Source organism: Eriocheir sinensis, chromosome 2, assembly GCF_024679095.1.
Source record: "Eriocheir sinensis breed Jianghai 21 chromosome 2, ASM2467909v1, whole genome shotgun sequence".
NCBI lineage: Eukaryota > Metazoa > Arthropoda > Malacostraca > Decapoda > Varunidae > Eriocheir > Eriocheir sinensis.
The window spans coordinates 27376147-27401009 of NC_066510.1; the positions used below are offsets into that span (position 1 = coordinate 27376147).

The following is a 24863-nucleotide window of genomic DNA, read 5'->3' on the forward strand; positions in this document are numbered from 1 at the left end:
CCCTTTCTCTCCCCTTCCTGTCATCCCTCTCTCCCCTTCCCTCATTCCCCTCTCACTCGCTCTTCCCTTCCCACATTTCCCTCTCCCTATCTCTCTCTCTCTCTCTCTCCCCTTTATTCTCCGCCTCCACTTGTTCTATTTTATATGCATTTCCTCCCCTCCCTCTCTCTACCCCTCCCTCTCATTCATTCTTCCTAAGTTTTATCTTCCCTTCCCCTCCCACTCCTCCTCTCTTCCCCCTCCTCCTCCTCTTTCACAATGTTTTCTTCCACCGCTCAATTTTCCCTTTCGCCTCCTCCTCTTCTTTCTTCTTCCTCCTCCCTGTCCCTCTGATAATATCTTCCCTTTTTTCCTCCTATTTTCTCTCCATTCATCATCTTGTTTTTGTTGGCTTCCTTCCTACCCTCCCTCCCTCCCCCTCTCACTCGTTTTCTCCTCCCCTCTTCCTCTCTCTCCCTCCCTTCCTTCCTTCCTTCCTTCCTTCCTTCGTTCATTCCCCTTTGGTCATTTCTTCTCTTGCGTTTTCTCCGTAATTTCTTTCCTCTGTCTCTCTTCTCCTTCGTCCCCAATCCCTCATAACCATTTACCAATCATGTTATATTCCCTCACCCGTCTTCTTCTCCTTCCACACGTCTTATTTCCTTCCTTCTTTTTCCTTTTCTTTCTCATTCTTTGCTGCTCGTCTGTTCTCGAGTTGACTCTTTCTCTCTGTCTCTTTCCTTCCCTCATTCCTTATCTCCTTCCTTTTTTTCCTTCTTTTCCTCATGCTCTGCCATTTATTCGTTCTCTCTCTCTCTCTCTCTCTCTCTCTCTCTCTCTCTCTCTCTCTCTCTCTCTCTCTCTCTCTCTCTCTCTCTCTCTCTCTCTCTCTCTCTCTCTCTCTCTCTCTCTCTCTCTCTCTCTCGCTTTCTTTATTTAAACTATATTCTCTCTCCCCAACTCGCCTTCTCTCCCCTCTCGTCACTTCACGTACAGCTCATTAAACTTTACTTCCCTTCTCCTCCTCCTCCTCCTCCTCCACCTCCTCCTCCTCCTTCACTTCTCCTCCTCCTCCTCCTCTTCCTTTGGCCTTGTCCCAGTTTCCTCCCTCCCCTTCCCTTGTTCTCCCTCTTTTTCCAGTCTTCCTTATGCTTCTTCTTTCTCCTCCTCCTCTTTCTCCTCCTATTCCTCCTCCTCCTCCTCCTTCTTTCCCCTCCTTCACATATTGCTCATAACTCTTCAATATATACTCGAATCTTCCTCCCCCTCCTCCTCCTCCTTTTCTCCACCTCCTTCTCCTTTTGCTGCTTCTGCTCCCTATTTCTCCTCTTCCCCCTCCTCCTCCTCTTTCTCCACCTCCTCCTCCTTTTGCTCCCTCTGCCTCTGCTCCCTCTTCCCCATCATCATCAACATCATCCTCCCCCTCTTCCTTCTCTTCCTCTTATTTTCTCTTTTCTCCACCTCTTATTTCTTCCTCTTCCTCTCTTTCCTTCTTTCTCTTTGCACTCTTTTCTTTCTCCCCTACAGAAGCTTTTTTTCCGCTGCCTCTGTTCTCTTTATCTCTCATCACTATTTTCTTTCATTTTGTGTATAGTTTTCCCTCTTATTCTTTCACACTTTTTCTCATTTTCTGTCTCGTTTTGTTGTTATTTTTTTTATACTTTTATTCATTATTCTTCCAGTCTCCTATTTGCTCCCTAACTATTTATTATTTTTCTAGTCTTTTATTTTCTTCTGCAATGTTTGGTTCGATTCTTTATTTACTTTCCTATTTCTCTTTCACCCTTTTTATGTATCTTCTTTATTTCTTTCTCCACCTTTGTTTTATTTTACCTCTTTACCTTCCTCTCTCTCCTCCTCCTCCACATCGCCCTCATCTTCCTCCTCCTCCTTCTTCCCTCATCTCTTTTCTCTTCCTCACATAAATCCTTCACTCTTTCTATCATCTTTTTGCCTCCATTCTTTCCTTCCCTTCAAGTCCAACCCTTCATGCCAAGATTTCTTATATCTCACCCGCCTTCAGGTCTTATTTTTCACCTTACCCCCAAAAGCTAACCTAACACTCACTTTCTCCCTCATTATGCACTCCTACCATCATCATTATATCACCCATGTTCTCCCTCATTAATGTTCCCTTCCTAATTTTCATAACATTATTTTGACTAACTCTACGTATTATTCTTGCCTTATTTCATTATATCGCTCTCGCCAATACAGCCTCATTAACATCACCTTCATTATCTATATCTTACCCTCATCCTCTCTCGAACTTCAACTATCTATTTTTTAACCTCTATTGCATTCCTCCCCTTGTACCCTTCCCATTGGACTTCCTTATCAATTTCTATATAAATCGCTTTCCCCTCACAGCATCTCTATTTTTTTTTTCACTAACTTCTTCACCCTCTCACGAATCGAAGGCCATTTATAAAGCGCAGATAGACGCAAAAATAATCCATAACCACATGATCGTCACAGCGTTAGTATGAAAGGGGGGACACGGGAAGCAGGTCCGTGAAAGGGTTTGGGTGAATGTGAATGCGATGAGGGAAAAAAAAAATATGTAAAAACTAACACATTTCATCATGCAGAGACTGATCGCCTCGTATGCAAACAAGGTGATAGTTGAAACACACACACACACACACACACACACACACACACACACACACACGCACACGCACACACACACCTCAGTTCATCAACGCATCCAGCTCACTTAATCATTCATACATACATACAAATACAGATACACACTTTCATACATATATACATGCTTGCATATACATTCATACGATAGAATAGGCTCGAGTTCCTTCAATGAATGGCACACCTTTAATTAGTGAGCATATATACCTGAAGTTAAGTTTATCCAATGCTCCTTCTGCCAAGCTCCCTCTCCTCCCTTTCCCCTTGCTCCCTCCTTCTCCCTTCTCCCTGCCTTCCTCCCTGCGTCTCCCTTTCCCTTCCTACCTGCATCTCCCTCCCCCTTCCTTTCTGATTTTCCTCTCAAGCCCTCCTTCCTCCTTCCCATCTTCCTCTTCCCTTCCTCTCTCTTCCTTTTCCTATTTCCTTCTTTCCCTTTTCTTCTTTCCTCCCTATCCCCATTCCTTCCATCCTCTCCTTATCTCCTTACTCTCTTCCTCTCTTCCTCTCTTCCTCTCCCTGTTTCCTTCCTCCCTTTCCTCCTCTTCCTCATTTTATCCATTATTCTCTTCATCCCTCTTTCCCTATGCCTCCCTTTCCCCCTCTCCTGCCATTTCCCCATTATTCACCCTTTCCCCTCCCTCGCTTCCTCTTCCTCACTTCCGCTTCCCCTTCCCTTTCCTCTCTCCCCCCTTCCCTCATACCCATTTCAAGACCGACTGCTGTGCTGCCTCAGGGGAAGTGTGCGCGCTGAAAGGGAGAAGGAAGGGAGGGAGGGGAGAGATGGGAGGTGAAGGGAAGGGGGGGGAGGCTGGGAGGAAAGGGTTAATCCAGGTAAACACAAACTCTCCTCATATTCCGCTGCACCTGATGTTTGTAAGCAATTAAGATTTGCGTCATTATAAACACACTTCTTTTATTTACTTGTATTTTTAGTTTTTTTTTATTGCTACGTTCTTTTTTTTTCATCCATCCGTCATTTTTTTCATTTTTATTCTTGTCTGCGTTTTCGTAATTGCTCTTTCTCCCTTTCTTTCTCTTTGTGTTGTTAAGTCTCTATTACCGCCTTCCTCCTCCATTTATTTTTCATCTCACATTTTTTTCCATCTGTCAGTCCCACTTTCATCCATTTTTTCCCCCACTACAAGTTTCTTTATTTTCCTTTTTTTATTTTTGTCTGACATTGTTCCCCTCTCTCTCCCTCTTCCTCTCTCTCTCTCTCTCTTTCCCCCCTCTCTCACTTCTCTTCGTTTTCCATTAATCTCCTCCACTTTCCTCCACTTTTTCCATAATTCCTCTACTCCCCCTCACACACACACTCTCTCTCTCTCTCTCTCTCTCTCTCTCTCTCTCTCTCTCTCTCTCTCTCTCTCTCTCTCTCTCTCTCTCTCTCTCTCTCTCTCTCTCTCTCTCTCTCTCTCTCTCTCTCTCTCTCTCTCTCTCTCTCTCTCTCTCTCTCTCTCTCTCTCTCTCTCTCTCTCTCCACTCTTATTTCCTTCCTCATTCCTTTACTCTCTGCTTTCTCTGCTCCCTCTTCACTCGCCTCTTCACTAATATCTAATCTTCTCTGCCTTTTTCTTCCTCTTCTCTGATCTTTTGTGCCTCTCTTTCACTCCCTCTGTCCCTCACGCCCATCTCCCTCACTCCCCCACCTCGTTTTGCTCTTCTATTTTGCTCCCCTCGTCTCCTTCCTCCCCTCCCGAACTCGCCTTGTCATTTTCCTTCGTGTTTTTTATCGTCATCTCTATTTCTCATGCGTGCCCGTGTTTGCCTCCCTCTCCTCCTTTCCCTTGTCCTTCCCCTCCGTTTTAGTCTTCCATCTTCTGGCCTTCCCCTACTCTCCCTCTCTCCCGCCTGTCTTCCTCACTCTCCCTGCCTTAGACATATTCCTTTCCCCTCCTGTTTTCCCGTGGTCTCCCTCCCTCTCCTTCTCTCTCTCTCTTCGTTCCTTTCATCTTCCCCTCCCTTGATTTCTTGACCTGCTTGTCCACCTCCCCTCTTCTCCCTCTCATTCCCCTGCATCATTTACCGCCCTTCCGTCTTTCGTACCTTCCCTCCCTGCTTCCTGGGTTCTCAGTCTCTCCCTCTCCTTTCAATCTCTCCCTCTCCCTCCCTTTCTGTATCGCCAGCTTTCCATCTTCACTATGTTATTTTTCTTCCTTCTCATTATCTTTTTTTTTTTAACTGTGATTTCCCTGTTTTTGTTTTCCTTGTATCGTTTCTCTTTCTTCTTTTTCGCCTTTCTCCTCTTCATGTAAATATCTCGTTGCTCCCTTCTTTGCAATATTCCAATTTTTACTCCTGTTTTACCTCTCCCTTCCATACCTTCATATTTCCTTCTTCCTTAGTGTCCCTTCTCCCTTTCTGTATTTACGCATTTCTCCTCCATTACCTCCCTTCCTCTCCTAAACTTTCTTACCTTATTCCTCTTCCATACGTTGCCTTCCTTGATTCTTTCCTTCCTTCCTTCCCTTCCATCGTTTAGTTTCCTCTCTTCTCCCTCTCCTCCCTCCCCTCTTTTATTTCCTTGTTCTTTCTTCTCTACCTTCCTTTCCCTTCTGCCTTGTAATTACCCCTCTTTGTTTCTTTACATTATTTTAATTTTCCTTTGTTCCTTCTCTGTTATTTATTTTTTTCTCTTACACTTCTACACCTCTAAGTACATACTCGCTTATATCTCCTCTTCTTCCTGCTCTTATTTGCCTCTTCACTCATACTTCCCTGCTTCCCTTTCTCTTATAACTGTCAACTTACTTTCTCCTTTTCTCACACTCCTTCTTCACTCCTTCTTACTCATCCATCTTCCTTTACCTTCATTCCTCCATGCACGTCCATTTTACTTCATTGCCTGCCAACCTTCTTCCTCCGCCGCCTCTCTTCCCTCCTCCCAATTTTTCTTTACCTCCATCTTCATTCCCTGCTTCATTTTTTACGTCTTGTTCATTTAAATCTTTCTTCATCATTTCCTCCATGTTTTCATTCTCTCCTTCTCCTTGTCTTGCTCCCTTCTACATTCTTACTAATTTCCTTTTTCTTCCTTTTCATTACTTCACATCTTTTCGTCCCTCTTTCTTGCTTCTTTTCCTCTCCTTGCAATCTTTCTTTCCCACCTTCTTCATTAAGCAAACTCCATTTTCTCTCCTTCCTCTACGTTCTTTCAATTTTTAACCTCATCCATCAGACCCTCCTCTTCTTCATCCTTTTTTTCTCCCTGCAATCCTTCTTTTATTTCTTTCGTACAGAGCAATCTCTCTTTCCTTCATAGCTCTACGTTTTTTTTCAATTCTTTACTCCATCTATCACGTCCTCCTCCTTTCTTTCACCTTTACCTCTTCTCCCTGCAATCCTTCGTTACTCCCTTTTATATTTAGCAAACTCACTCTTCCTTCCTATCTCTGGAACAATCTTCCTTCATCTGTATTTCCTCCTGCCTACGACTTGAACTTTTTCAAGAGAAGGGTATCAGGACACCTCTCCTCCCGAAATTGACATCTCTTTCGGCCACCTCCTTTGATTCTTTTTTAGGACCAGCAAGTAGCGGGCTTTTTTTATTATTGTTTCCTTTTTTGTGCCCTTGAGCCGTCTCCTTTGTTGTAAATAAAAAAAACTTTTTTCAAATCTTAAACTCCATCCTACATAGCATTCTTCTCTCTTTCTACTCTTTTTCTCCCTGCAATCCTTCGTTACCACCTTTTATAATTACCAAACTCACTTTTCCATCTTATCTCTAGGTTTATTTTCAAATCTCAAACTCCATCCTACATAGCATAATTCTCTCTTTCTACTCTTCTTCTTCCTGAAATCCTTCTTTCATTCATTTCGTACTTATCATTTTCCCTTTTCCATCAACTATCTATCTTCTTACCTGTTGATGCCGCACGTGGGAGACGGCGTAGCGCTTTTCCGAAGAGTAGATGACCGAGCCCGCCGTCAAGAGCTGGTCCTCGTCTTTCTTCAGCCACGTTACCTGCCGGAGGAGAAAGAGACATGGGTTAGTTCGGAGCGAGAGAGAGAGAGAGAAAGGTACACGAGGATGATGTCTGAGAGAAAATAAAAGAATATGTTGTTGTTTTTTCCACTCTTCTTTTTTTATTTAATATCATGTGAAAGACTTGAAAAGAACGAACGAAAAAGATCTTTTATTGGAAACGAAAATAAGTAAAATAAAGAAAGTCCAATAGTATTCTTTACATATCTAGGTCACGAAGAAACAAAAAGAATAATATGATTCAGATATGACGATGTAAAAAATATGAGAGAGAGAGAGAGAGAGAGAGAGAGAGAGAGAGAGAGAGATGACAGTAATTGCCTATATGGAAACCTGAATGGAGAAGCAAGATTGGAGCAGCAAAGGTTCCGAGTCAATAGAAACCGTTTGTGAGGTGAGGTGAAGCCCCGGTTTCTTTCTGTTCTTTTTTTTAATTTCTCTCTCTCTCTCTCTCTCTCTCTCTCTCTCTCTCTCTCTCTCTCTCTCTCTCTCTCTCTCTCTCTCTCTCTCTCTCTCTCTCTCTCTCTCTCTCTCTCTCTCTCTCTCTCTCTCTCTCTCTCTCTTACTTTCTTTGTGTTTACAACGGTTGTCCTCTTCCGGATAATTCGACCGGAAGAAGAAGTGTAAGAAGCGGAAGAGATGGAGGAGGAGGCGGAAGAAGAGGAGGAGGAGGAGGAGGAGGAGGATTACGGGAGGATTTTCTTAAGATGCACTTCTTCTATAAACCCTCCCAATGCTGATGTATAAGCTGTGTTTGTTTCTGTTTTTGTTTGTTTGTGTGTTCGCGCGTGTGTGTGTATTTGCGTGTTCGGGGAGTTCCCTTTTATTTTGGGCTGTGTGTTTGTCTTAAGAGGACAATGCCACATGACCAGAAAGGGAGAAAAAAAAACAGATTATATTATTGTGTTGAAGGGAAAATGAGAGAAAAGTAGAGAAAACTGAAGAATGACTTATTTTTGCCTCACTCTGGATGATTTATGAGAGAGAGAGAGAGAGAGAGAGAGAGAGAGAGAGAGGAAAGACAGGTTAGGGGGACAAGAGGCCTGAATGAACTCGATCAATGGACAAAAACCAATACTTCTGCACCTTTATTCACTTAAGTGAGTTGCTCTTGCTATTTCATGTTTTTTTCTCCTACTTTCTTTTTTCTACGTGCGGCAGAAGGGCTCCGGCGAATAATCTTTTCTTTTTATTTTCTCTGTGTCTCTCTCTCTCTCTCTCTCTCTCTCTCTCTCTCTCTCTCTCTCTCTCTCTCTCTCTCTCTCTCTCTCTCTCTCTCTCTCTCTCTCTCTCTCTCTCTCTCTCTCTCTCTCTCTCTCTCTCTCTCTCTCTCTCTCTCTCTCTCTCTCTCTCTCTCTCTTGTTTTTATTTCCCTCTCCATCTCTTATTCGCATTCTTCTTCACTTCTTTCTGATAAAGGTAAGCAAAGAATACTATTGAGTTTTCTTTACTTTACCTCTTTTTCAATACAAGATCTCATGGTATATTCTTTCCACGTCTTTCACATAACAGAAGATAAAGAAAGAAGACGAGTGGAAAGAAGAAACAACTAACACATTCTTTTATTTTTCTCTCGGACATCCTGGATCCTCGCGTACCTTTTTCTTTACGACCCGAGCTGAGAAAGAATAGAAAGATGTGTGTTACAGTTTCTTACTTTCCTTATATTTGTGAGAAAGCCGCGGATGAGCGTAACTGCTGACGAAGGAATTCCCAGCATCAGACAGACATCGAGGTGTGAGAGGAAGACTAAACGGAATCAGAGAGTAATAGTAGTGTTAGAAATAGATATGTTAAAAGCAGAAGCAGTCCCTGTGGTAATAATAGCGATTGTAGTAGTAGTAGTAGTAGTAGTAGCCGTAGCAATCGTTGTATAGTGGCATTCGTCGTGGGTGCTGTAAGTGGTGTAGAGCAAAAGTGTCATGTCCTATCCTTCACCTTGTTGGACACGACTGGGGGCGGGCTCAGGTGCTCGTCCCTTCAGATTCACTTTCACATTCAGTACTCGAGCCGATCATTAGAAAGAGTAAGAGCAAGAGAGAGGGATTGAATTCGAGGCAAAGGCAGAATAAGAGTATAAAACGCCAGGGAACAGACAGGCAAACGGAGGTAGAAAATACAGTTCTCCTCCCGAAATTGACCTCTCTTTTGGCCGCTCCTCTTTACGTCTTTTTATAGGAACAGTGATTATCGGGCTTTTCTGTCTTATTCTTTATTTTCCCCTTGAACTGCTTACTTTGCTATAAAAAAAGGCTAAAAACAGGTGAATATACAAAGAAAAAGAGAGAAGTAAAAACCACCGAAGTACAAACAAAGAAGAAAGAAAGGAATGAGTAGAGAAATTAAATAACACAGAAGAACAGAGATAGTGATAGACAAAAAGGAGGAGCATGAAAAAATATATAAAGAAATAGAGAGAAATAAAAACCACAGACGTACAATCAAAGAAGGGAAAAAAGGAATGAGTAGATAAATTAAATAACACAGAAGAACAGAGATAGTGATAGACAAAAAGGAGGAGCATGAAAAAATATATAAAGAAATAGAGAGAAGTAAAAACACCGACGTACAATTAAAGAAGAAAAAAAAGAATGAGTAGAGAAATTAAATAACACATGAAAACATAGATAGTGATTGTCAAAAAAAAATATAAAGACAAAGAGCAGTAACGAAAAAATAAGACAGGTACTTTTTATATATCTACGTGCAAGCCCATATCGCCCGTAGGCTTATCTAGAAGGGCGCTGGTAGTCTGCCCTTTAGCCCGATAATGGTGTGGGCTGATATTTTTATGGTGACGCAGTGATTTATCTTTCTGGTAGGCCCAAACTGCTGCCTCCCCACCTACCTGAAGACCCCTCCATCTCCCCCTCGGAACTCCCCACTAAAAAAAAATCACTGAAGTTAGGGTTGATGGACAAGTGGACAGTGCATTTTGGTGAACTTCTGGCACTAGAAAACGACTGAAAACACGCAGGAAGCAGGGGAAAAAAATAATAAAAGTACCGCAAATAAAAGACCAATACACGAGGAAATGAGAAATACAGAGCCATCTACCCCACGACCTTCAATCCAGCGGAAATCGATCATTGACCAACAGAAGCTAAAGGTTTTACTGCAGGTACCGAGACACGCGATCATGAGAAGGCTTGTCCAGGTGTTCAATGCGACAAAGAGAGAGAGAGGAGAGGAGAAATAGCGAGTGTGTATATGTATATGCGTGTGTCCTGAAGTGCTAGTGGTGGTCAGGAAAATTTTTAGAAAAAGAGGAGAAAACGCACGGAAATAGGAAAAACTAGGATCCTGTTGCAGTGTAGAGAAATAAGTAAGAAAGAAAAGAATAAAGAAACTGAGGAAAATTTTGTGATATTGGTGAATTGGAGAACGAAAGAACAGGAAGAATTGATAAGCAGAAAAGGCGATGTGCATAAAGGGAAGAAAGAAACTAAGAACAGACCATGACAGTGAAAAGAAAAGGAGTAGGAGGCGAAGGAGGAGGAGGAGGAGGAGGAGGAGCTTCAGGTAATAGCATTGAAGGAAAGGAGACGGAAGAGGAGGAAAAGAAAACAGGAAGACGAGATAGGGTACAAGACGAGTTTAGGGGAAACTTTACGCATCCGAGACGCGGAAAGAAAAAGGTCCGTGAGTGTGTGGGGAAGGTTATTTTCTTTTGGGAGGGACGTGGAGGGAACCATTCGGAGGAGGGAAAAAGGGAAGTAATCTATATTTGTCCTCTTAATGCTCCTTGGGTAGATCTTGTTGTTTTTTCTCCTTTTTCCACAAGTTAAGGAAGGATTTTTTACCTACTTTTCCTTCCTCGTTTTTTCTCCTTTCTCTTTATCTCTCCCTCCTCCTTCTAATTTAGCCTTTTTTTATTGGATTTGTTGCGTTTCTTTGTGTGTAAGTAATGAGATTTTGTTTTTGTTTGTTTTTTCCACCCCTTTTTTTTCTCTCTCTCTCTCTCTCTCTCTCTCTCTCTCTCTCTCTCTCTCTCTCTCTCTCTCTCTCTCTCTCTCTCTCTCTCTCTCTCTCTCTCTCTCTCTCTCTCTCTCTCTCTCTCTCTCTCTCTCTCTCTCTCTCTCTCTCTCTTTTTCTTCTCATCTCTCTTTATCTCGCATTTAATCATCCTCGTCGTTCTTTTTTTTATTTGTGTATTTGTCTTTCCGTCTCCTCCGTCTGTGTTCTAATCTGGCTCCTTGTTTGTCTTTGCTCGGCGCTGTTCTATTCTGGTTCTGGTTGTCTGTGTCTTTCTGTTAGTCTGTGTGTTCGCCTGTGTGTTCCCCTTCTTCTACGTTTTCTCTGTCTTTTTGTTAGTGTGTGCTCGCCTTCCTCCTCCCACCCTTTTCTCCCTCACTTTCTTTTTCTTTTTCTCTTTCACATCATCAAGGTTATTAATGGTTGTGGCTCTGATTTGGCTCCTCGTAAGTATCAGCTGGTCGTCCTCTTCCTCCTGACCCCCAATAAAGCACAATTAGGGAAGCTTTGAGACCCATTTCAGCAGTGCCAGAAACCCTTGAACCCGCCCAGTCACACGCTCCCTTTTGCTCTTTCCCACCCGACCTCGAACTCGCCCCAGTCTCTCCTCTACCTCAGTCTTCCCTTTCTCCTTTCCTTCCCAGAACCTGTCCCGTCGTATCCTCAACCTCCTCCTCTTGCTCCTTTCTCTCTCTTCCAACTAATCCTGTCCCATACTCTTTCTCCACCTCCTCCTGCTCCTTTCCCTGCCTCCGAACCCGTGCCGTCCCATCCTCTTACCTTCTTCACCTCCTTTCCCTTCCTGAACCCGTCCCGTCCCATCCTCTACCTCCACCTCCTCTTCCTCTTTTCCCTGTGTCTCCCGGTTTCTCGTATTTCCTGCGGGAGCTCCATAAAGGTGATTGATGTTTGTGATTTCGCCCCATGTGTTGTTTCTGTTCTGGTTATGTGAGTGTGTTGTTTTTGGGTTTGGGTTTGGGGGTATGGTGAGGGGGTAGGGGTGTGGTGTGTGGGTTGTTTGGGTGCCTTTTGGAGAATGTTAGATTGTATGGGTGTATGGATGGGTGGGCAGTGGGAATGTTAGTGTGTGTTTGTGTAGGTGTAGAGGAGTTCAATGCAGCACAAACACGCACAAACAGAGACACAACCCCCCCCCACAGACACAGAATAACTTGTAATATATAAAAATCACGCCGGCATAAGTTACAACGGAGACAGTGAGAGCAGAATTACTGGTATTTCAATCGTGCTTCTGCTTTCTATCTCGTGGTGGGAAAGATAACAAGGCTGAGGGCGACACTCCCTTCTGAAACCCTGGAACTTTTATCGGCGAGGAGGAGGAGAAGGAGGAAGAGGAGGAGGAGGAGGAGAAGTAAGGCTGTCCTGTTCCTCTGTTAGTGTTGCGATCTTAAAGTGAAGAGGCTCATGTGTGTGTGTGTGTGTGTGTGTGTGTGTGTGTGTGTGTGTGTGTGTGTGTGTGTGTTAGAATGTTATTTTTTGTGACATAATTGATGTGTTTTTTGGGGCGAGTTTTCTGTTACTAATTGTATGTATACGCGAAACATTTTTTTTTATTTCTTTATTCATTTCGACTCGTTTTTTTTCCTCCCCAATTCAACTTCACAAGCATAGGAAATAGATAGCTCTCCTCCTCTTCCTCCTCCTCCTCCTCCTCCTCCTCCTCCTCCTCCTCCAGCTCCTCCTCCCACAACCTCACAAGAACTAAGCCTCATCCCTCTCTCTATCCCCTCACGCAACCTTCCCTCCCTCTCAGACCCTGCAGAGAGAAAGAAAAGTAAATAGAAAATAAAACTTGGAAGCAGCTTGAGCGACGTGCGAAGGGAGCGCCATTAAAGTTCAGGCATCGTAAAGTTCCTTCATCACTGTCTCTCTAAATCAAGTGGAAAAGACTCAGCGCTCTTAAATGGGACGCCTAGTTAACGTGATTCACTGTTTCATGTCGGGAGAGGAGACCGCCCTTGTTTTCGTCCTTGTAGTAGTTGTCGGCCAGAGTCTGAGGAGGAGGAGGAGGAGGAGGAGGAAGAGGACGAGAATGAGCAGGAGACAATAGTTATGCTGTTGGTTGTGGTCACTGGTCACGCTTCTTTAATTTTTTAAGTAGAAGTATGGATCGTATGACCTTAAAAGAGAGAGAGAAAGAAATAGAGAAAGAGACAGACACAGACAAACAGGCATATCAATAATCGTGAAAAGGTCAACAAACAGAAAAACGTATGGGTTACACAACAAAACGAGATTAACTTTAAATGTCAAGCGAATAAACAAACAAAAGTATTAATCTTCCCATATACCTTCTCTATTCTCTCTTGTCCGTCCTCCCTTCTTCCTGTTGAGCTTCCTCCTCCTCCTCCCTCATGTCCGAAGTAATGATATAAAACACTCAAACACTCCCCTTACCCTTTCTCCTTCCCCTTCCTACAGTTTTTAGTAAGATTCAGCTTGTGAAGGTAAATGTGACTGCCGGTGAAAGGGAGGAAGTAGAAAGTGAGGGGAGAGAGAGAGAGGGAAAGGAGGAAGAGGAAGCGAACAGATGGGCGAGGCAACCAAATAGTGGAGAGCAGGAAAAGATTTTGAGAGTAAAGCGAAAAAAGAAAGGAAGGAGAAATGCAAACGAAGATGGAAGAGAAGGAAGCCTGGAGAGGGCGAGGAGAGAGTAGATGAGACGAATGATAAGAGACAGGAAGGAAGGTGAAGAGAGGACGAAGAGGTAGATGCAACTGATAAAAACTTTCTTCTTTTGTTTCTTTTTGTTTGTCTTCGATAATTTAAAGGCCACCTGTTTCTTGCAAAATAATCGCTTTAATGATTACGTAATACCAAAGAATTAAGGGTTCTAAAGGTGAATGGGAACACACACACACACACACACACACACACACACACACACACACACACACACACACACACACACACACATAATTGGAAATACACGGGTCAGAATTTTTTTTTTTCGACTCATGGGATTGCAACTTTCCTGTTTACAATTGCATTTCTCTTTTTTTAATATCCGGACATTTTCTTTATATATTTTTTGGCCTGCTTTTTTTATTTTTTTATTTTTTTATTCTGAGGTATCCAGTGACAGCACTTTCCATACTGACGCGCGCATTAGAGTTGGCCTCGAAAGGTGAATATGTTTTTAAAAATTTCGTGACTTCTTCATGTTAGTTTAGCGTTTCTGTGTCATAATACTTTTTCTGGCGTGTAATATATATTCGAGTTTGTGTTCATAACGAGCGAATATTCGAGGGACAAGTGGAAGAAGAGTCATCTGTCTGTTCTCTCTCTCTATCCAGAATTAAGTCAGTTATCTCTCTCTCTCTCTCTCTCTCTCTCTCTCTCTCTCTCTCTCTCTCTCTCTCTCTCTCTCTCTCTCTCTCTCTCTCTCTCTCTCTCTCTCTCTCTCTCTCTCTCATTTATTTTCACATTACGGTGATGCAGAGGGACCGAAGGGACGAGACAAGAAGAGGAGGAGGAGTAAGAAGAGGAGAAGGAGGAAGAGGTGAAGGGGAATGTGGCGGAGTTTCAGGTGATGGAGTTGGAGAAAGAGGGAGAAGAGGAACAGGAGGAGAAGATACAGGGAGAATAACAGGAGGAGGATGATAGTGAGGGAGACGGAGAACAAGCAGGAGGGAGAGAGAGAGAGAGAAAGAGAGAGAGAGACATCACTTGGAGGAGGCGTGATAGGGGCGGGTTGTGTTGGCACTTTGATTAGTTTCCGCGCAAGGTTGTGGGGCGCTAATGTAACCCAGCTGCAGGGGAGGGACACACACACACACACACACACACACACACACACACACACACACACACACGCACACCCACACACATATACACAAGGTGGGGCTTCAGGCAACAATGTGATGCGCTGGGACTAGTTTGTGATATGTGGCAAGGTGGTGATGGTGGTGGTGGTGGTGGTGGCGGAAGTGTGACGAGGCAGGGGTGGAAGGCGTCGACGGCGAGGCAGAAGCGGAAGGAGAAAGAAAGCTCGCCAAGGTATGATAGATGAAGGCACTTGAATATTTTTTGTGTGTGCCTTGGAATTCACTTTTATCTTCTTTTAAGCGTCGGCTGTGCAGGTGACTGATTAACGGAGCGGGCTTTGAAAAGAGTTGCTCTCTCTCTTATTTTTTTTTCTCTCTCTCTCTCTCTCTCTCTCTCTCTCTCTCTCTCTCTCTCTCTCTCTCTCTCTCTCTCTCTCTCTCTCTCTCTCTCTCTCGCTCTCGCTCTTGCTCTTGCTCTCGCTCTCGCTCTCTCGCTCTCGGTCGACTTTCTCTTCTGCATTATTTTCACTTCGAGACACTAACTTATCCTGGAAAGAAAATCAATCTATCCCTCATGTATTCTTGTCTGTAAGCATAACTATTATTTCCCTCCAGGATGATTTATAACAGCCCTTAGCTCGGTACTCTTAAACCCCCATTCTGGAAACGAAAAAAAAAGTCACCTTCCTGTATGCCTTCCTGTCTTTAACAATGACTATTATTTTCCGTCCGGGGTGATTTAAGAGCCGCCCTTAGCGAGGTACTCTGAGACGTACGATAAACCACGCAGCGCTGGGGAGACAAATGACGCTCCGCCCACCGTCCGCCGCCACATTATGCGCCGCTGTTATGTTTGCAATACGTTATCGGTCCGCGAAGCCCGAGTCAGGCCAGGTAGTCCACGTGAGGGTACGGAGGGTCTGGGTGTGCACATTGAGCTGGGCTGCGGATGTTATGCAAAGACTGGCCCAGGATTTGTAGACGGCTCAGGTTAGGTTTGGATGGATCAGGAGCGACGTGTGGTGGAAAGGTGAGTCGTGGGAAGGTGGTGGGATAGGCCAAGAAGTGTAAGGTTGGATAGTTGCGTTTACTTCGTATTTGGTGAGGTTTACAGCTGATTGTTCTTGTTGGTTGGAAGGTCGATTATGTAGGTAGGCATGTTAATGGATATGTAGGTAAATCCTCCCGAAATTGACCTCTCTTTTTGGCCCCTCCTCTGTACTCTATTCAGGAGCAGTAAGTAGCGGGCTTTTTTTTTTTTCATTATTGTTTTCCTTTTTCTTTACACCCTTGAACTGTCTCCTTTGCTGTAAAAAAAAAGGTAAGACACAGTAAGGTAGGGTCTATATGTGCACTAACAGGTAATTTAATGAGGTATTGCTGTTTATTTGTGTATATGGTATGTAAATAGCACTTTGTTTACTCTCGTCAGCCACATCCATTACCAATACCTTAACATTACTAGCCACTATCAACACCATCATAAGCAGCGTCTCATCACCACCATCAACACCATCATAAGCAGCGTCTCATCACCACCATCAACACCATCATAAGCAGCGTCTCATCACCTTCATCAACCTTCAGTTAAACCGTGTAGAAGGTCAAGCGACATAACATTTCCTCTCATCACTAACTCATGCCCTGAAAGATCCACGAAAGGCCGAGGAGAGTGAGCAGGACCTCCTCTCCCTTAGCTTAAATGTCATTGGATGGGGAAGGAGGACAGAAAAGTCAACACCGCGATGGGTATAGAGAAAGAAGAGAAGGCGGGCCGAGCTACACTTTTTTATGGAAATTGTGAAACGTTCTACCCTAAGTTAAAAAGAAAAGAAGAAAAAAATATATCGACGGAATTTGAAACCGCGTCCCCGAGGAGAATCAAAATGCAAAGAAAAAATCTCTGAATCCACTTTTACCGTGAAAATGAAACTTAAGATCGCCCCGATATCTTTAATTTTGTTTTTAGGAGGGAAAGGGCACAGTATTTCTTTTCTTTCTAAACTCTTCCCTTCTCTTCCTTTCTGGGCCAGCGATCATTTGAAACATTACCCCATTAATTCATCATAAAAAAAAGTCGTTTCTATAATGAACCATGAGATGAAATTACATACAGCAGAACGAGACACTGAGACACTACTTAACATATGCCTCCACGGGGAACACCAGGGGAGGACGGGGGGAGGACGTAGGGGGCGAGGAAGGGCGGTGAGAGGGGGCGTAAGGACCACACTCGCTCCCACATGCATTCTCGTCGTTAAAACTTAGCATAACGACCACATTTCCACCCCTCGTTACCGGCACATGAATGCAAAACACCCTCGGCAAACACTGGCGCGAGAGAAAATAAGAAAGAAATATTCCATGTGTGAGTGTGTGTGTTACTGTGTGTGTGTGTGTGTGTGTGTGTGTGTGTGTGTGTGTGTGTGTTACTGTGTGTGTGTGTGTGTGTGTGTGTGTGTGTGTGTGTGTGTTGTAGTAGCCACCTGTATCTATAATGAAGTTTGCTCTAGTTCACCCTCTTCACCACCCCATTCAGGACATTCTTTGCAGCCTTGGACACAGTTTTCACAACCACCATCACCACCTACAACCACCTCCCCCACCACCATCACCACCTCGGCCTCCTCCTCACCACCATCCCACCTCAGCCTCCTCCCCGACCACTACCAACATCACTACTTCTGCATTCTTTATCGTGGTCCAATTTACACTACTAGCCTTGAAATTTTAATACCTCACCTTTCGTCCTGCCCAGACATTTCTTCTCACGGCTCGCCACGCTCTACTACAGCTCTTGCATTGTTTATTCCCGTTGCCCAACCACCGTCACGTGCATACTTCAGCGCTTCCTACCTGGTTAGCCCTCCCTTGAAGCTTTTTTTCCCACAGCCACACCTGGACCCCTCTATCTAACTTAAAACCACCTGCTCATCACCCTAATAGTAGCTTCAAACTCTCCTCTGCAATCCATAATTCACTGCTACCACCTACTTTTTCTCTTTTTCTTTTTCGCTCCTACATTCTTCATCCCGACTATCACTCCGACGAAGACTCTTGGGGAAAATTACCTAGAGAATAATACCCTAGGATTCACCTACCCTATAGTTGCGACACCATGACATGATAGCCCCAGTCAATCACCCAGTCTATTACTCAGTGTTACTACCGTCTACATGCCTACCTTGCAGCCCTTTTACCACTAACCCAACCAAACATGAGAGAGAAAACAAAAGACTACACCTAACTAATAGCACCTGTAGATTCCTCACCCTTATTGCCCCTTATTGCCACCGTCTACATTCTTCCCTACCTCACCTACCTACGCATCCCTTCACCCCTACCACCACCAGCACAGAGAGAGAGCGAGCGAGAACGAGGGAAAGAGAGGAAAGAAAAAAGGCGACTCTCAACCGAAAGCTGCGCGCGGCTATCCTCCTTCTCTCAATTCCCCGGCGAATCTGGGCCATTACAGAGTCCAGCACCACCCAAGTGTCAGCCATTACCCTCGCCTGGCCGGTGGGGCGAGTAATAGATGAAGGAAGGAAGGGAGGCCGTGAGGAGAGAGAGAGAGAGAGAGAGAGAGAGAGAGAGAGAGAGAGAGAGAGAGAGAGAGAGAGAGAGAGAGAGAGAGAGATTTCAGGGGTTTTATTTGAGGCAGTAAGAAAAGAAAGAGTGATATCCACACAAAAAGAATCTTTGATGAATTCGCAGGGAGCTGTATACGTGAAAACCCAAAGGCTTCCAGTGAAAGACGCAGCGGCTCCTAAAAAAAAAAAAAAAAAAAAAAAAGAGTAAGAAAAAAAATAGAAAGCAACACAAACCCCACGCCCCCTCCCCCCCCACACACATACACACACACGTACACACACATACACACAGAGAGAGAGAGGGAGAAACACACAAGCGCACACCGAAAACAAAACAGGCAAAGGAAGAGAATGGAAAAGCGTTAGAAGGCGCAACAAAAACAAAAACGAAAGGCCGCCTGGAAAAACAAAAGCACACGAAGACAACTGAAACGTGACAGAGGCGGCGGGAACCCCTAAATCATTGTGGGACTTGGAACAGTAAAAAGTTGCGACAAAAGGAAACCGCTTGAGTCAGCATAGAAAGTCGGACGGAAGGGAGCAAGCAAGCAAGCAAGGAAGGAAGGAAGGAAGGAAGGAAGGAAGGAAGGATTGAGCGAGAGGTGAGCCGAAATGTAAAGAAGGAAAGAGAAAGAAAAGAGCACTAAAGAAAAGGTTTAGGACAGAATGGCTCACCGTTTATGATAATGAAAATGAGAGGAAAAAGTAAAAGAGAGAGAGAGAGAGAGAAAGAGAGAGAGAGAGAAGTGGAGCGTAAAGCAAAAGTGAAAGAGGACCTCGTTGGAGAATGAGGGAAAGAAAGAAAACATAAAATCCAAAAAATGAACACGGCGAAAGGAAGGTAAAAATGAAAAGAAGGAAAAGGAGGAGGAAGAGGAGGAGGAGGAGGAGGTCGGAGGTTAAGAGAGAGAGAGAGAGAGAGAGAGAGAGAAAGGAAAACTGCATCACTGAGATAAAAAATGAAATTTGAGAAAAGAATAATAAAACCAACAGTGGTCAACCCTAAAGGAAGAACCTGAAAAAAAAATACGTGCAGTCCCACACACCCAGCAACAAAATAAGAAAGGTATGAAATGAAAAATAAACGAGAAACCGCGTCCCTTAACCGAAAGAGATAGAATTTTAAACCGTTCTCCGCCTCCTGAATTAAAGACTCGGTGAAAATGAAGAACCAGAAAAAGAAAACGACAGGGACACCGAAAAACAGCCATACCGAGGACGACGTGAGGCAGGCGAAAAGAAACAGGAAGAAAAGTGACCACAACCACAAAGAGAACAAATTAGCTAATGGCGCTGCAGCTAAGAGGATGAAGCAGATGAGAGTACCAAATATAGGAGGGAAAAAATAACCGTGTGTGAATCAGGATCGTAAAAATAACAACACAGAAGAGAAGAAGAGCGACGTACCGACTATATTAAGGAAAAAATGAAGATTGAACCATAGCTATCAAGTCGAGGTTATGGAAGAGGAAAGGCAAGTCGAGGTTATGGAAGAGGAAAGGCAAGTCGAGGTTATGGAAGAGGAAAGGCAAGTCGAGGTTATGGAAGAGGAAAGGAAGTAATGAAGAGCGCGTTATGAATGAGAGAAGAAGAAAAAGAACAATAACAAGAAGAAATTGAAATAGAAGAGGAAAGATGGGAAAAGAAGAAAAAAGACGAAGAAGAAGAAAAGGAGTAGGAGTAAGAAATGGAGGAGGAGAGAGAGGGAGGCAAAAAAATAGAGGTGAAGGTCGTCGTGGTGGTGATGGCGGCCGGTGCAGTTGAAAAATTCATCGACGAAAGCATCTGAGTCACGAGGCTTTTCGATCCATCAGCGCGCCCATTAAGATCCCGGAGACAAATACGGTTTGAGATATCTATTGGCAAGAAAGTGGAGCAAACACGATAAGTTTGGCGAAGCCCGGAAGGTGGACGATTTCTTGTGATGATTAGGCTGGTTCGTGCTCGAGAAAGGGAAGAGGAAGAGGAAGGGAGGGAAGGAAGAAAGAGGTACGGTTGAGGGGTTAGGTGAAGAAGAAGAAATAAAGGAGAAGGAAAGTTTAAGAGAAGGAAAGAAGGAAGAAGGAAGTATAGCTGGTTGAAGGGATTGGAAAGAGAAGAAGGAATGGAAGGAAGGAGATACGGCTGAGGGACTAGGTAAAGAAGAAATAAGGGAAGAAATGGAAAATTTGAATGGTGGAAACTAGAAACAAGAAGGAATTATGGCTGAAGGATTGGGACACGGAGAAGAAAGAAGGGAGGAAAAAGGACGTACGATTTAGGAATTATATATAGATGAGGAAAAAAGGGAGAAGTTAAAAGAAGGAAAGGAGAAGGGAAAAACGGAAGAAAGATGGAAGTACGGCTGAAGAATTGTTAAGTGGGGAAAAAAGAAGAGAGGAAGAATGAACTGCAAAGTAAGAAAAGAAAGACCTGGTTGAAAAATAAGGTGCGAATGAAAATAAATGAAGAGAATAACATTATGCATAACTAAAAGAAGAAAAAGACAATATATAATGATCTTGAAAGTGCAGGTGTGGCTGGCGGCAGAACGGAGAAGAGGAGAAGAAGAAAACAAAAGAAATAAAGCACAGAGCAATAAGGAATATTAATGACAAACTACTGCTGCATAAAAAATAATCAAAATTGCAGTGAATAAAAGAAACATCAAGGAGGTGAATTATATATGTGGTAGCGAATAATACACACAGACATTTTTTACTTTCTCTTTAAAAAATCTTTCGTGAAAATAAACTCGCCGAGGCAGACTCCGATCGCCTCATTCGTAGTCACGTTGCGAAGCGGAGTCGAACAAGCGAAAATATATACAGGAAAAGGAAACCAATGAAGAAGTGGAAGAAGATAAACAGGAACAAAGGCAGAACAGGGACCCGAATAAAAGAACGGAGAAAAGGTGTTGAATGATGTTTAGAGACAAAGGAGGAGCAGGAGAAAAATGGAGCACTGGAAAGAAAAATCGGCGAGGAGGGGAAGGTGGGAAAGGGTGAAGCATAAGAAAGTAAAAGTAATTAGCTTTGACGCACGTTGGGGAGCGCAATATATATGTTTGTGTCCTGAAGCATACCGCGCGTCGCCTTCAAGGTAAACAACTGTGAAATAAAGAGGCATTGCATATCATCAGAAGCGATAATGTGAGTAAAAAGAATCCTTAGATGCAGCCAATAAATAAAGGTGGACGTTTCTGATAATAATAATAATAATAATAATAATAATAATAATAATAATAATAATAATAATAATAATAGACAACAAAAACACATAAATAGACAGGTTTATATTCAATCAAAAGTAGAAGTGGTTAGAGATGAATGAGAAACATGTGGAAAAAAGAAATTTATCGATTAATTAAGAATCTATACATGAGAACAGATGAACTATCAACAGAAGTATTAAGCAGAGGTTGTGAGAGTAAAAGATATATAAAATTTAACTTGCAACAAAAACTCGATAGTTCGCTAAATGAATAATTGTGTTGTTAAATGCAAACATGAATTTATGAATGGCCTAAAAGAGCACGCGGAAAATTAACTTACTGCTGTGAATTGACAGATAAATTCGTAAATGAGCGATTCATGAAACAAATAGAGCCCCATGTTGTCAGGCTTACAAAAAAATACTACTCCGATGATGACAAAAATTAAATACATTTGCCTTTTGATAATCCGAATAAAAGAACGCGTAGGAAGGCTGCGTTTGTTATGTACTCCGCCTGAAATCCTAGAATCGCTCAAATGAGTAAAAGTGACCCGGTGAGGAGGAAGAGGAAGGATAATGTAAGATGAAAGCCCCGCTAATCTTCATACTTAGTGCTCGTAATTCACCGGCATACATTAGCATTCCCTAAAACCTTGCGAACACACACACACACACACACACACACACACACACACACACACACACACACACACGCACGCACGCACACGCACACGCACGGGACAACGAACACGCACACTAATGGACGGGTCCCGGGCACTGAGGTATAAACATGGATGTAAACATTTATTCAACAATTTGCGTTCACATCACAGCGAAATGAACTTCCCGATTTTCCTGCGTTTTAGTTGTTGTATAATTTTAAAATAGGTGAAACGTTGTCCTCAGTCACCGGGAAACGTGACACACACGCACACACGCACACGCACACGCACATAGCCCCCCACCCCCACCCCCCACCCACCCCACCAACCCACACTCACACACGCACACATGAAGTAAAAAACTAAAAGATTAAACAAAAACTCTAAAATATATGTACGTAAAAGTTTCATTATTTTTCTGCTGTCATTATTTACGTAGTTATCCTCGCTAAACACTTCCTCGTCCCCTTTCTTGTCTAATTCATTTACGTCCCCTTGTAAACTCATCATGTAATATCCTCCTTTCCTTATACCATTTCCCCTTCCTCCCTCTCTCATTATGTTTGTTTCCATATTTCCTTCCCTCGTACACTGTTTTTCACACCATTCCTTCCTCCTCCTCTTCCAATTCTCATTCCATTTTTCCCTCCTCCTCCTTCCCTCTCCTCCTCTTTCTTTCCTCCTCCCTCATTTACCCTTCCTCCTTCCTCCTCTTCTCATTGTGTTCCTTTCCATATTTCCTTCCTTCATTTTCCGTCTGGGTTTCCTTCTCCTCCTCCTCCTCTTCCATTTCCCATTCCACTTTTCCCTCCTCTTCCTTCCCTCTCCACCTCTTTCCTTCCTCCTCCCTCATTTTCTCTTCTTCGTTCCTCCTTTTCTCATTGTTCCTTTCTATATTTCCTTCCTTCTGTGTACTGTTTATCTCTCCATCCCTTCCTCTTCCTCTTCCATTTCCAATTCCACTTTTCCCTCCTCTTCCTTCCCTCTCCATCTCTTTCCTTCCTCCTCCTTCATTTTCTCTTCTTCCTTCCTCCTTTTCTCATTGTGTTCTCTTCCATATTTCCTTCCTTCTGTGTACTGTTTATCTCTCCATCCCTTCCTCATTTCCCCTTCCACCTTCCCTTACTCTCCCTTTCTTCACCTATTCCAATACGCCTCCCCTTTTTTCCGCCCTTCTCCCTCTTCTCCCCTCCGAACAAAATCACTTATATTCGGTAAAAGAGGGATAGGCACGCGCTGATTTCTTTTTCTCCCTTTTTTCCTCGTCTCCCTGCCTCCCTATTCTCCCCCTCCCTCAGTTTTTATTTTACTTTCCTTTCTCCCCTTCTCCCTACTTTTACTTTCTCCTTCTCTCATATTTCCGTTTCTTCATCATTTTTCATATTTTCCTTATCACTTTTCTCTGGTATAGCTCATTTTCCCCTTCTAGTCATTTTCCGTCTGGGTTTCCTTCGCCTCCTCTCTCACTCCATCCATCCCTGCCTCCTTCAATCCATTAATCACTCTTATACTCACGTCCAATCCCTCCTCCTTCCTTTCTCTCACTTTTTCCCTGTTTACCACAAGTCCCTTCATCCTTCATTTATCTCTCTGCCACTTACTCCTTTCATTCTTTCTTTTATTTAATCCCCCTGACTTTAGCTTCTTCATTTTTCTATCTTTAACTTAATCTTTCTATCTTAACCACTACATACGTTCCTTTAATTCTCTATATTTCGTTTCCTATCCTTTCTTTTATTTACTCCATCATCAACATACTTTCTTTTCATTCTTTCTTTTGCTTACTTTCCATACCAATAGCTCCTTCATTTCTCTATCGTCATCTTACTCCTTCCATCCTTTCATTTATTTTCCTTGCCCAACCTCTACCTTCTATCTTTAATCCCGGCTTTCTAGGGAGAACGAGAATGGAGTAGTGAGAATAATCAATCGTGTAAAGTAACTCCCTCCACATCTCTTTCCCAGAAGCTAACACGAACCGGCGCCTTCAGACACTGTTGATTATATAAAAAGGTTACCACAAAGACTTGCCTCTCTGATGTGGTTACGTCAAGAGCTGTTTTTGCGTCTGTTCTTGAAACTGACGAAGTGTAGAACTTTTTACTTCTTCAAGTGGTTGTTTATTTGATATGTGGCTCATGACTGTGGTCTTTGTTGTGAAGGAAGTTTGTTTTGTGACTTATTTATTATGGTTTTTGTTTGTTATTGATGTCGCTGTTTACTTTTGCAGGAATAAATATGTCGTAACATCAAGAGAAGTGCCCAGTAAACACGCACACACACACACACACACACACACACACACACACACACACACACACACAAACACGCACACACAAAACAACGCAAACATACTCACACCACACAATACGACACTCACCTCCCACGTCACACGCACATATTTCCACCCCACCCCAAACCTCCCTTCCCACAATACCATCATTTTCTTCTCCAACCCCTCCTACATCCCTCGCAAACCCCTCCTCATCCATTTCTCCCTCCCAAACCCACCCACCCTCTCTCACTTCCCTCCCTCCATCGTCCCTCCTCCAGAGTCCCCCATTAAATAAACAAGCGCGGGGTGGCAAGGCACAGGGTAAGTCTAAGCCATCTCCTCGACCATTGCCAACCAAGGAGCACACGAAGAGCGCCCCAAGCCAGACAGGAATATACTTTACCGTGTTCTTCTCTCCACCCAAGATTTTTTTACCACTCTCCCTCTGCCCCGCCCACACATTAGATATTGTTCCACAGACACCTTGGGAGACAGAGTTATGTGGGAGGGATAGAGAGAGGGTTTGTGGTGACCTTCTGTGTGTGTGCTTGTGTGGGGGGTGAGGGGAGATTATGCGCGCTCGTGTGTGTGTGTGTGTGTGTGTGTGTGTGTGTATGTGTGTGTGTGTGTGTGTGTGTGTGTGTGTGTGTGTGTGTGTGTGTGTGTGTGTGTGTGTGTGTGTGTGTGTGTGTGTGTGTGTGTGTGTGTGTGTGTGTGTGTGTGTGTCCTTGCTCTGTCCTCCCTGTTCCCCCTCACAAACAAACG

The 24863-nt window shown here is 43.5% G+C and overlaps 1 protein-coding gene across 1 annotated transcript in view; it reads right to left on the reverse strand.

The window, feature by feature from the left end:
- Positions 1-24863, reverse strand: part of LOC127001987 (uncharacterized) — a 222671-nt gene that overhangs the window by 50844 nt on the left and 146964 nt on the right. Inside the window, exon 3 of the mRNA XM_050867302.1 lies at positions 6491-6592. Within this exon, the coding sequence (XP_050723259.1) occupies positions 6491-6592 (102 nt within the window). The remainder of the gene's footprint in view (positions 1-6490; positions 6593-24863) is intronic.